Source organism: Glycine max, chromosome 6 (genome assembly GCF_000004515.6).
Source record: "Glycine max cultivar Williams 82 chromosome 6, Glycine_max_v4.0, whole genome shotgun sequence".
Lineage (NCBI taxonomy): Eukaryota > Viridiplantae > Streptophyta > Magnoliopsida > Fabales > Fabaceae > Glycine > Glycine max.
The window spans coordinates 3,604,924-3,618,146 of NC_038242.2; the positions used below are offsets into that span (position 1 = coordinate 3,604,924).

Here is a 13,223-nt window from a genome sequence, read left to right on the forward strand (position 1 = left end):
GCAGATGACTTGTCGTGTTTTGTCATCTCTATTTACAAGCACAAGACTACATCACACAAATAAATTGCTAATGTCTTTGGAAGACAATATAACATAATTTATGTGAGATTGTAATTAAGGTATTCATGTATTATGACGTTTCATGTATCTTTATCTTAAAAATGATAGCCTAACTTAAAGTACATGAGAAAATTACACCAATAAAACAATTAATACTTACAATCAATTATATTAAAGGATAGGATAAATTGTAATTTAAGTTCTTATAATATTGATGTGGAGTTTATAAAGACCATTGACACAATGCCTTATGTGAAAAAAGATTAAATAAAGTATAAAATAAAAAATATCTTAATAAGAATTAAACTTGTGATCTTTTATGCATAGAAAAATAATAAACCATTAAGATAATTATTTTTTTAGTTAAATAATATTATTTTTTATGTATCATTAGTCAATAATTATTGATTTTTTTAAATTATTAAAATTTATAAACTAAAAAATACTTAATACATAAATATTTTAAATTTTATGTAAATAAGCAGAGTAAAAATAATTTGTATATTAAAATCAATTTTTTTTAAAAAAATATTTAAATTTTTACACATTAACTTATGAAATTTAATTATAAATTGATAAAATAAAATATATAAATTATTTAAAATAAAACATATTAAATGATATAAAATAAAATTGAAAAAAATTATATGTTAAATATTTTTTAATTTCTTAATTTTGATAATTTTTAAAAAAATTAATAATTCTTAATTAATAATAATAAATAATGTTAATATAATTAATTAAAAAAACAAAGGTGTTAATAGTTTATTGGATTGTCTAAGATTAAAGAATAAGTTCAATTTCTATCAAAAAATTATATTTTTTTTATTTAATTTTGTTTACATAAATATCATATCAACAATAAATTTATTTAATCTCAATCTTAAAAATATTTTTATATATGATAGTATATTTAATGATAAAAAATAAAAAAATAGAATCAACCATTTCCAAAGGAAAGACAAATTAGGAATCATGAATATGGAAGAAAAAACAGTTCCTCCTCACCCCATTTTGTTATATACGTTTCATAAATATTATAATGTCCATAAAAAAAACTAAAAAAAAAAGTATTAGAATGTCCACTGTCCAACTCATGTTGCATGTAAGAGAGAGAGATATATTCTGACAAAAATCTTAATCTAAATGTATTCAATAACTGGTACACGAAGATGTTATTATTGATCATTACTTGTCAACGTAACTTATGATCAAATTTAAGAAATGGTTTAAATAATAGTTGTCTCTGGCGTGTATTTTATGTCAGATGCAACGCAACTAGAGTAGATTGTTTTCATTCGTCTGTCATTGATTATTGAGTATAATAGTATATAGAGGCGCGTGCTACGTACGTACATAGCAAATGCAGCTTTAGGATAAAAGGTCTTTATACTTAATTATATTATTATATTTCATTAAAATTAATAATCTTCTCTTCATTTTTTTTACAGAATATAATCTTCTCTTTTAAAACTTTTTTCTTGACAGAACTAGAGTACATAACTTTTTATTTTTCATTATCTAATACTATTCATATAGTTTTTGTATATTTTAAATTATAATAAGCAAAAAAATAAATTAAAAGTTTTCTTATTCTTAAAATGTTAATAAAACATGAAATTTATCCATATATTGTACAATTTAAAATACTGGCTCATTAAACTAATTATAAAATACACATTCATTTATGATAAATTCTTTCTGTTATAAATATACTCCACCAAGGGCGAACCCTGGTGCAGCGATAAAGTTGTGCCTTGGTGACTTGTTGGTCATGGGTTCGAATCCGGAAACAGCCTCTTTGCATATGCAAGGGTAAGGCCGCGTACAACATCCCTCCCCCATACCTTCGCATAGCGAAGAGCCTCCGGGCAATGGGGTACGAAGTTTTTTATAAATATACTCCACCAAACAAACCTATTAATTTTCATCAACTCACCCCATCTCCCTACTGCCCTCTCCACCTTAATTTCTTCTTTACCAAATAAATAGAAGAAAAATATGGATAATTTATAATAATTCATATATTTTATTCAATTTACTGAAGTAACATATCTCAATGTTGTATTTATAAGACTTAAATATATTTTTAATCTATTAAATTTATGAGTTAATTTTTTAGTTTTTTAGATTAAAATTTCCATTTTTTATTTTCTTAAATTTGTTAAATATTTTCTTTGGTCTTTTATGTGGTGAAAAATTGTTATAAATCATGCATCTAAATCATCAAAAATCAGATAAGAGTGAGTAAAAACATATTTTATAAATTTGAGAAATTAAAAAATTTAAGGCTAAAAATGACATCAATCAAAATTTGAGAATTAGATAAAATATTTCATGAATTCGAGGAATAAAAACATATTTAAAATTATTTATGAACATATTTCTATTATAGGTTATTGTATCATCTATAACTATATTATAAAGAAAAAATTTATTTGATGTCATCTTTTTTCTAAATATTTTTATTCTCAATTATTATAAACCATTACTACATTTTATTTTAACTTTCAACTATCTTTCAAAATAAATTACACCCAATTAGATATATAGGTCATTTTAAAGTTTAGACACAAAGTGTCTTTTTTTGTACTATTTTAAAATAATACTTAATTACAAGAGAAAAATAATTATATACTAATAATGTAAATTTTCTATATAGTCACCCGATCATATATATATAAAATATGTTTGTTAATTTTTGCATTCTAAGTGCACTTGCTTGGTAAACTGTAATTATAAATCGTTTGTATAAAAATTAATTTCTTATTTGTTGATTAAACTTTGTAGAGTCCGTTAGTTACGAAAGCTGAAGCTTCTTAAGCACTTCCCTTGGTTCTGGGTGTGTCCTTTATTTCCAACATAGCTACTTTCATGGCTGTGACTACCTCTTCCAGTTCCACCAGCGGCTTCTTCAGTCTCCGGTCACCAAATTCGGTCGATTCCAGCAGGGTCTCCTCCACCCACGGCTCTTCCTCCGCTTGCGGAAAGTTCGATGGGGTGGCCATGTGGTTCATCAACGGCGTCACAACCGCTTTCTTCGCCTCCTTGAACCGTTGCTCTTGCATTCGCATCGCCACCGAAGAAGACGGCGACGATGCCAACGACTTGCCGTTGATGCTCAACGACGGAAACCTCCGCCAGGATGGCGTCGTCGTTGCGTGCACCACCAGCAGGAGAAGGACGGGTAAAGGGAAGAAGAGTGAAGCTGTTCTCGTCGACGACGACTGAAAAAAAGTGGTAACAAATACGTACTACGTACCCTTTGATGAGGCCTTGAACAAATTAAATCATATCAATGTCTCTCTTAATTTTCTTGCTAAGTGATCATATATTATAATGTTATATGGGTTTGTTAAAATTGTGCTTCACAGCTTACTTATGTTAATTTTGGAGAGCGAAAATGAAATTATAAGAAATTAATCTTCCTTGCCTTTGATATATACAGAATCAAGTACGATTAACGCGTAATGAAATAAAATAAACGAAGCTTGATTGCCCTACGTTTAGTATTCTTTGTGCGATTTTCTGTTGTTTCTTTGCTTGGCACAACTTCCATTCACCATCATGAATAATTTTTAAAATATCAGTGAGCTAGAATATGATAAAATTTTGAATCTCATATTTGCAACAAGTTATTGATTCGGATCGATTGAATGTTGTATATTCATTTTTAGCTCGAGTATCCACTGACTGAGCTATTTGATCATTTGATAATGAGATATTTTGTTGGATCAACATTATTGAAAATTGGTTACCAATTTGTTTAACTTCAAGTCGCCTAGTAATTGGTAATTTACCATATTTGGAATATTCATTACTTATAGATTTTTTGATTTACATTGTGTTTGAATTGAACTTTCATTTCTTATCCATCAGAAAGAGAAAATGCTAAAAGAAATTAATTAAAGTGATGCGGGTGAGGGATGGCCGGGGCAGGAAGATGAGCGTTTAAGAGTTGAGTTGGGGACATGATTATTGGGATCGGAATGATAATCATACCTTGTTTGGTAGCTTTTGATATATGTGGCAATTAATTTAAAATTAACAAGTTGTTGAAGATTTAGTTTACTATTGAAGATTGAGCATGTTCTGTGGACTAAAGTTGCTTTTAAAAAATTAACATGTACACACACACTCTCTCACTCGATTGTTTTATATTACATGATGTTGTCGTTTGGGTCGTGATCATTGCGTTGCTTCGGTGGACAAAGTTTCTTTTACTTTCAAAACTTTGTCCCATGACTTAACATCAGCTACAAGGAATCCAAGAAATAGTAGACGCGTTTGAAAGGTGCTGTTGAGACAATTAATTAGCGAGAGTTTAAACTAGTAGGTTATTTTTAATTAACCATCTTTATAAATTCTTGATAAGCCTGGAATTCTGTCCTAACAGTTTCCTAGGTCTAAATTTTCTTTCTTAATTTCTTTTTGTTTCAAAAAGGGCAACTGAATAATTGCTTATATCAACCTTGTAAATCCTATCTTGTTCACTCATGCATGGCGTGTCAGAAATTTTACTCGTATTCTGTTCATGGTTTCTAGAATGCGTTTAAAAAACCAACTGAAGTTAAGTTTACTAGAATTTGTACATGTTTGGATTTAAGTTCAGAGAGTTTAAAAGTACTTTTATTTTAAATAATAAATTTCTCATTTTCATTTTGTTTATTAGAAATTGTAATTGTATTCTAAAAAAATTTATGAATCCTAAAAAAAAACTATGAAAAATTTATCTTTAGTTTATTTACACTGATCTTATAACAAGTTAAAATGTACATTAAAAGATAATTTACATAAAAATAATTATTTTTAGATTATTTAGTATTATCATATAAAAATTTAACTTTTATTTAAAAAATAAAAAAGAACAGAAATTAACTTATATTTTTTTTGTGTTTGTATTTTCTTCTAAAAATAATGAATCTTTAATAGATGGTGCAAATAAATTACCTAAAACTTGGTTTGCTTCATCTTGTGGACAAAAATGCATGTTTATTTTTGTGTATTTAAACTTTAAATTATGTTGATTTATATAAAGTTGTCTTGACCAAGTTGTGCATGTTTATGTTAAGATTTTGGATTCAAGTCCAGCACAGTGAAAAAAATTATTGCCGGAAGAATTAGTTCAATCATGTTATAAATGTTCGCGATTCAAATAAAATTGATTTTCTTGAAAAATACTTCTAATATTAATAATAATTGTATTAAAAGTCAAAAACACTTAAAGAGATCAACATGTGAAGATGGCATTGAACCCATTATGAATGATTCCGACGTGTTATCAACCGTGGAAGCAAATTGTTGAAAGTAATGCAAAATTTCTTTAAGAGAGTTATATATATATATATATATATATATATAGTCTCTCTAAGAGTTATTTTTTGTGTAACTTAATCTCCCTCTATCTATCTCTATAAAGAGAGACATTAATTTTAATTTTTTTTCCTCTTTTACTTCACATTTCATATTCTTTTACTGTTTTTTTTTTTCTTTTTAACTGTCTCTTCATTTCATCCGATTGGCATCCAACAAAAAAAGGGTTAAAAACACATTATCCCCACAGTGCTTCCATTTGTGTGGAAAGAAACAGAAAAATAAGAAGAAAAAATTAAAATTTGATGAATTACACATTTTTACCCTTTATTGTAATTTTAAATTTTCATCTTAATTTTTTTTTTCGCTCTACTGAAAGGTACTGCCTTGATGATAAAATCAACAAATATTCGGTTTAATCGTTTTTCCACCACTCAATCATTGTCCGTCCTCCTTTCAGTCACTAACTAAGGTACAATTAGGATTTCTCTCGAGGCTTAATTAGTTGATTTAATTAATATTTTTATTTATTTCTTACAGAGAATAATAAAAATGTAATTTTTTAATTTAATGTTTTACTTTATAAGATTTAAATAAAATTAGAGAACACAATAACTATGTTTTATTATTTCATGTAAATTTTTTAAATAAAATAAAAATAATTTAATTTTTATAATTGTTTAAAGAATAACAAGTCACAAAATTTGAGGTTCCTACCATTTAATATTCCCAGTGTCCCATAAAGCATGCACAACGCCTCAAGCTTTGTGCCCAGGTATATGACAGGAAACTAGTCAGGGTTGTGCAAGATCCAACCCAAGTGGTTCGATCTGACCCATCCTATTTTGACTCGTAAATCATCTAGTTCATTTGAATCTAGGGATAGGTTAGGGTCTAAAAATTGACCTAATCAAAATTTAAGGATGAGTTAGGATAAACATAACCTGGCCAATTTTGTCTTTTGGTCGCCCCTCATTTTAATAGTAATTATTATATCTTAGCAGTACATTTGATTTTTTTTTATTGTTTTTTGTGTTTCATTGAAAAATTCCAACCTATATTATCTTCTTTTGTCTATATTTTTCGAACTACTTCTTTTGTCTATATTTTTTGAATGCCAAAAAAAATATTTTTCTAAAAGGGTTATAAGTAACTATAATTTAAGTTACATAATATCATATATAATTATGATATACAAATTATTGTTGAAATGCTTATCCTTATTATATTAATAGGAAGTGAAAACTTGTGTTATACTTTAGATCAATCCAGTGTGGTCCAAAATAGACCCAATCCTAATTTAACTCATAGATCATTAAGTTCATGTTGGTTTAGGATAGGCTAGGGACTTAGGATCTAACAAATTCGCCCAGTCAAAATTTAGGAAGATTTTATTATCTTAAAAATAATGAAAGGAAAGAATATAACTATTTTTTACTACAGAATTAATTGCTCCAAATAAAATTGTTGCCCATTAACAGGGCATAGTGCATTTTTTTCCATTTGGACTTGAGGCCCATCTCTATGGGATTGTAATGACTAAACGAAATACAAGACAACAAAAATACGTCATAATCGAAAACCAAAACGCCGTTGCCGGGGATCGAACCCGGGTCACCCGCGTGACAGGCGGGAATACTTACCACTATACTACAACGACTTATTTGTTATTTATCTGGAATATTGTTTAATGAACAATTATAAATAGGGTTTTCTCTACTCTGATGCTGCATCGTGTCAAAGCACCGAACAACTTCTCCAATCTCTCTTCTTCTCGTGCACTGTAGAAATTCAGAAGCTCATCGTCATCGCGAGAAATCTTGGTCATAAACCCTAAACTAGTTTTAGTTTCTGGAACATTGATAACCAATTCAACAATTGAGAAGCGATGCTTGGCGATGGAGGCGAAACCCCCTCAAGGTACATTCAATTTCACGATCACGTTTTTCTGTATTCTTCTCCTCTCTCTCTCTCTGTCTCTATACCTTCATTCGTATTCAATTTTATGATTATGATTCGGTTGTGGAAGCTTAATGCAATCGCCCATGATGTTGCATCTTGCATTCTTCTTTTCTAATGACTTTCTTTTTAATTATTATTATTATTATTTTGTGTTCCTAAGGTATGAATTGTTGAGCATGGTGAAGAAGCATTCCAATTTAATAGGGAAAACGGTAGTTGAGGAGCAAGATGCTTCTGATATCGAAATGGATATGAGGTTTTGGCACGATGTCTTTGATTTGTATTTTGTCTGTGGCAAGGAATCAAGGGGACGCCAAGATGATGATCTTGTTTTCTTTGTCAGAAAATTGGTATGTCTTTCTTAACTTGAATTTTTTTCGGTTGATTTGTTCTTAATATTTGTTCACATTGGGTAATAATGATTCAATAGTTACTATCTTTAAGCTATCTTCTTTGGTTGTAAAGTTGTATTGGAAGCAATATTGTTGATCCTTTTAGAAGTTTTGTTTTGCTACAGGGTTCCCATGGTTCTGGTTCCAACAATAAAACAGAGAGCGTTGATCCTTATTTTGTACGCAGGTGGGCACCTAAGGTAAATTCAGCTTTAAATGGGTGCTGCTGAAGTTCAAATGGTATCTAGTGCTTGTTGTCAATGTTCTTCACACTAAATACTAAATTGTTTTCCTGTGTCCTTAGTTCTTACATATGACACTACTAGTAGTGTTCTAACTTGTATTTCTGTCTCAATCATTTACATCTCCAAATATGAGCAAAAACATGGAAAAAATGTTTATTACAGATTGATCCTTTACCCCTGAATATGCAATCGAAGATGCAAACTGTTGGCATACGTGTTTGAGACTTTGAGTGTCAATGGAATTCTTGGATATTTAGTTGTTAAACACTTTCAAAATTTCTTATAACAAACCCACATGTTAATGTAATGTCATTTTTAAACTTGTTCCTCTTATAATTTGGGTTTGAGCCTTAATCAACTACAAAAGCTAGCCCATGATGTGAGGATTGTGACCAGTATTGATAGCATAAGGGTGTTTACTTATGATATGCCATGTCATTATTTACCTTGTGAACCAATTCTATTTTTTAATTGCTAAAATCCTTTTGGCTTATTGGATAACTCTTTTCACGTAGGATTTGGTAGTCCATCGATTGTCATGCCAAATAATTTTGTTAACTTTTTCTCAACCAGTTGAGCGACTTAGTGGATGAAACTTCTATAGATGTGGACTGGAGGCGTTCGTTTTACTTGAATTTAATTGCTCATACATCATTCAGTGTAACTGTTGCAATTTGCAGGTAATGATTTTCTTCACTTAATTTCATGTCCACCTTTGTGTTTCCCATGCCCAGTCTTTTAGATGGTTTCACAACCATTCAGGTTGCCTTTAGGATTTATGTCACTCACAGCCATATGCATGCTTCCGTTGATTTTTGCAGAGCATGTAGAAAACTGATTTCTAACTTGTTTTCTTAAATGTTACCAAGGTAGAAGAGTTATATGATTGTATCATTACGTGGCTATTTCTCATCAGCAAGATTTCCTTTATGGCAAATACCAGAGTTCATTTCAGTTTCAATAGTTGTCCATCGTAATTTTTGTTGTAAATAGATTAACTTTGCAAATTTTGATTGAAACATTCTGCAATTTTAAAGAAGAAAATAAGGCCAAGAAAGGGTTTGGATGAACTTTATAAACCCTTGCAATTTAGTATTATTACTCACTTGTTCCTCAATTTGATTTGTGCTATCTATTTCTCTAGTCACCAGGATCTTCTTAACCATCGAGCTGGAGAGGATACACCTTTATCCCCTATATATAAGGTAAGTGTAGTGTTATGAATCATTCTTTCCCATTTGAATTATCCACACTTCCTTTACTTGTAGTTGTTTGTTAAAGATAATGTTCAATTTTTTTATTTGTTCTCCTATCCCCTTGTGCTATTTAATATCCGTAAGTAAAATGATTTTACAAATTTTGTGATATATGTCAATTTAAGGTTCAGAAAAGGGCAGATTTGTCAACACCAAGTCCCATTTTGGTGGGATAATGGTGAATCATTTTTCCATCTTCAAGCTTCTGTTTTGGAAGGTCTTGAACCTTAGTTTCTCTTCAATGGAGGTCTAGTTTTTTAGGGTTTATTCAATCCCCCCCCCCCCCTCCCCATCACAAATCTTTTAGTCCCAGGCAGTTGTGTCTCAGTAGTATATACTTTACAGTGGTGTCTTGGAAGTTCAAAATATTTACAACTCTAAATGTAAATACATACAATATCCTCTGATTTGGCAGTGTGGCCCATTGTACTTTCTCAGGTTGTGAAGACTGTTTATGCATCCCCAAGTCGTGTAAATTTTCAATTGGACTCTAAAAAGGCAAGTATACCTATCTTTTCTTAGGAACAAAGAATGAATACTATTGTTTTTAGATACATTATAATTTTATTGACAATTACACTGCCATTGACATGTGTATAGGAAGTGGAAACGACTCCTGCTTATCCAGATATATGTTTCGCAATTGATGATTTTGACTCCACTTTTGATGCTGTGGTAATATACCACTTTAGTAAGTTATTACATTTTTAACCACATTTTAATGTATGGAATGTTTACACTTATTCCACATCCTTTGTGGTTCACATTTTCTAATTAATTAAGATGTCCATTAATAATACTTGAAATATGATCTGCTTTATCTAGCTTGTTTCATATTGAAAAATAAGGTTACCTTGAGATTCTCCACTTTTTCATTTACATGTGAAACTTCCACTTCCATTAAAAAAAATGTATAGTTACAGATTAATGGCTGCTCTTGTTAGTTGCTAATGCCTATGTTGTTCAATTAAGAGCTGAATTTTTTTATTGATTTTAATGCTAAATTCCTAATTCACATTGTCATGTTGTATTTATTTTCTCTCTGAATGCTTGCTCCTGGTTTATTGTTCTTGACTTGCCCCATATATTAGGAGCAGACATATCATGGAATACTTTATCATTATGATCGTGATCTCTTCATAAAGTAAGTCTTGGTGATTTTATTTCCCTGCAGGTTTTGACTGAAAAAGATCATTGCTATTGTGTAGTTCTAAATGCACATGATGGGGCAGCATTTCCGAGTGAAAAGGTGTCCAATGATTGTAGTACTAGTGATAGCTCCTCTTTGCAAGTCCACACTATTTCTGCAAAGAAAAAGGATACAAAGGTTTGACTACTTCTTGGTTACTATATCGAAATTTATTTTCTTTTAAAATTTTAATAATCTGATTCGATCTTTCTATTAATAGTTTTTTTATGTATATGCTACATAATATGGACTTCATATCGTTTCTGTGTGCTTTAATAATGAAATATGAAGCTGAAATAATTGTCACTTTTTGCACATGGTAGGGCTAAGATAGTGCTTGTACTTTGAAATTGAAATGTGAATTATCAGCATGGACACTTTGCCAATTGTCTTTACTTTTTGCTGATTACAGCATGGACAGTATAAGTTGAAACTTGAAACTATTCATGCTACATTCATATGAATCTGGTTTTTAAAAAATCAAATTCAGTGGCAAGAGGAACTTCCAGAGTTCCAGTTCTAAAACAGGTGGAGTTTTGTTGTTTATAAACAATTTGTTCACAGGACATACTCTGACAGAGCAGCTAAACTCAATGGAAATAAGACCATGCTTGAAATCCATGTTAGTTCCTAATGGGCTTTCATATATTGGTGTGACTTCTTCAGAGATGCTCTCTGTTAACCCATCAATGAAGAAGTAAATGGAAATTTCAATTTTATCTGAACTTGGTTCCTTCTGCACTCAAAGATGTATAAACTTTACAACAAAGTCACTGTAATCATGCCATTTTAATGAATAAACCAAGTATTATTTTCAACATTCTCTGTCTGATGCATCTAAGTATCTCCTTAAATGTGTATGTCAACAAACAAAACTAACGTGGAAAGTGTTAAAAAACTAACTTTTAAACATTCTGATTTTCTGCTATCTCCAATTTGCAGCTTACACTTTTCTCAGGATTTGTGAGCTATCAGATGGTCCGAGATGCTTATGATGGTAATTTTTTTACAGTATCCTACATTTAGATATTTGAAGCAGCAACATTTTTTGAAGTCTTTTCTGCAGATTGAATGGTTGGGGATGTGTTTTTGCACATTTAACATCATGTGTCACCAGATTAATTGACAAAGATATGTGGATGTGGATGTATTCCTTTTCTTGACTTGATACATCAATGGTATTTGGAATCTATGAATCTTTTACAACTCATTAACTATGGTTGGGAAATTTTATTCATCCTTGCTGAAAAAAAAGTGCCAAACCGCATTTGATATTTCACAAATTCTATTTGCTGACATTTTCATATGTAAAGCAGTTTAATGGATTAATTCTTAGTACCCTTTGTTTTTTGCTTCTTTTAAAGATACCTTTCTCTCTTAAATGTTACGACAACACTTTATTTCCCGTATATAGGGAAATTCCACCAGCTCTTTATTGTACATAGCTAATGGGTGCCGCATATCATATATATGTTGTCTCATTAGTCAGTTACAATATATTCCCTTTTGCTTCACTGCAGCTGGTAGGTCTAGATTTGGGAGCCTTTTATCAGTGGTCCATTCTTCGGGCAAAACAGACAGGATTTACATGAAAGGTCCTGGAGGCCGAGGGGAAGTTGAAGTAGCTGTTTCTGGTGTTGCAGGTAAGAAACCTTTTTATGCGTGGGGTTTCCAAAATTTGTATTGACATGCTATGATTTTTTTAGCCTCCCTGGATTTCTATATTATAAGATATTATAATGTATTACTAAACATTCATCACTTGAAACATTTTTTACATATTACTGTTTGTTTTTCGTTATGTGATTCTGTATTAAATTTTATTCTATCAGGATAGCAAGTGCTTCTACAGTGTATAGGTTTAAATACTTGATAGCTAAGATCAATGTCTCGTAGCAATGTTGTTTCTTGTTTGACTATTTTTGCCAAATATGTTGTGAAGCTTGTGTGTGTTCCAATCTTATCATTTAAAAGGTAAGATATAAAGATGGCTGAAATGGAATCTCTCTGTTGCCATGTCAGATCAAAGCCACGAAGATTCAGGCCCATTTTCTCCGGTTATATCAAAGAAAGGGTTTGGGCTTGGTGTAATTGTCCGCAAAGCAGCATCTGCTGCATCAGTAGCTGCAAGGCATGCTTATGCAGCTGCCTCTGCCTCTAGCCCTACTTTTGATGAGTTGATACCTTTGAAATGCAGCTTAATGTCCATATCATTGCCCTGGGAATATATTGCGTATGATCTTCTGTTTAAGGTGAGGTTTTGCATTGACCAGCTAGGGTTAAAATGAATATCATTGCCCTGGGAAAACGTTTCTTTGCATTTGGTCTTGACAATTTGCTTGTTTTGAGAATGTTACTCTAATATTACATTCCCCAATTAAATGTCCTACATAGCTGAAATGGCTTACGGGACGTATTTTTGTTCTCATTGCTACCCTTCGATTTTATTTATTTATTACCCACTCGGGCAGTACTGATTATAATAATGTGATTGCCAATTTAGGGAGCTCCTCCAGTGAACATGTGACCATCCAATGTATCTGTGGGCGCAATGAAAATCGAAATAGAGATTTCTGCGAGCAACTTTTTCCTAGTTATGAAATTCATTTCTCTTCTGACATGTCGTGTGCACTTGCATGCTCAGAAATGTGCATATTTGGTGTTGGGCTGAGTAACCCGGGGTAATTTGCTTTTTGCATCTGGTTATAAATCCATATTAGTTGGTGTATATGTTGGATTATTGTAATTTCAACATTTCAAATCGCCACCAGGTTCTTCCTGACAAGGTATTTTTTTTAATTGTTTA

At 30.9% G+C, this 13,223-nt stretch overlaps 2 protein-coding genes and 1 non-coding gene across 3 annotated transcripts; 2 read left to right on the top strand and 1 right to left on the bottom strand.

The window, feature by feature from the left end:
• The first annotated feature begins 2,769 nt into the window (after positions 1–2,769).
• On the top strand, positions 2,770–3,483 carry LOC100811492 (uncharacterized). Its single transcript, XM_003525906.5, has one exon. It carries the CDS (start codon positions 2,935–2,937, stop codon positions 3,289–3,291), a length of 357 nt encoding a protein of 118 aa, XP_003525954.1. The 5' UTR covers positions 2,770–2,934; the 3' UTR covers positions 3,292–3,483.
• Positions 3,484–6,961: 3,478 nt separating this feature from the next.
• On the bottom strand, positions 6,962–7,033 carry TRNAD-GUC (transfer RNA aspartic acid (anticodon GUC)). The gene has a single exon. It is a non-coding gene; the product is annotated as a tRNA-Asp (tRNA).
• Positions 7,034–7,097: 64 nt separating this feature from the next.
• Positions 7,098–13,223, top strand: LOC100812574 (uncharacterized protein KIAA0930 homolog). The gene is made up of 12 exons (XM_006581216.4): positions 7,098–7,293; positions 7,496–7,685; positions 7,853–7,927; positions 8,546–8,652; positions 9,117–9,177; positions 9,667–9,726; positions 9,829–9,903; positions 10,403–10,555; positions 11,360–11,414; positions 11,938–12,060; positions 12,440–12,669; positions 12,921–13,223. Exons 1-12 carry the CDS (start codon positions 7,262–7,264, stop codon positions 12,942–12,944), a joined length of 1,185 nt encoding a protein of 394 aa, XP_006581279.1. The 5' UTR covers positions 7,098–7,261; the 3' UTR covers positions 12,945–13,223.

Coding starts and splice junctions, on each gene's coding strand:
- LOC100811492 (XM_003525906.5), top strand. CDS start 2,935: ATGGCTGTGACTACCTCTTCCAGTTCCACCAGCGGCTTCTTCAGTCTC.
- LOC100812574 (XM_006581216.4), top strand. CDS start 7,262: ATGCTTGGCGATGGAGGCGAAACCCCCTCAAG. Junction 10,556..11,359: donor CAAAGAAAAAGGATACAAAG/GTTTGACTACTT, acceptor TCCAATTTGCAG/CTTACACTTTTCTCAGGATT. Junction 11,415..11,937: donor GGTCCGAGATGCTTATGATG/GTAATTTTTTTA, acceptor GCTTCACTGCAG/CTGGTAGGTCTAGATTTGGG.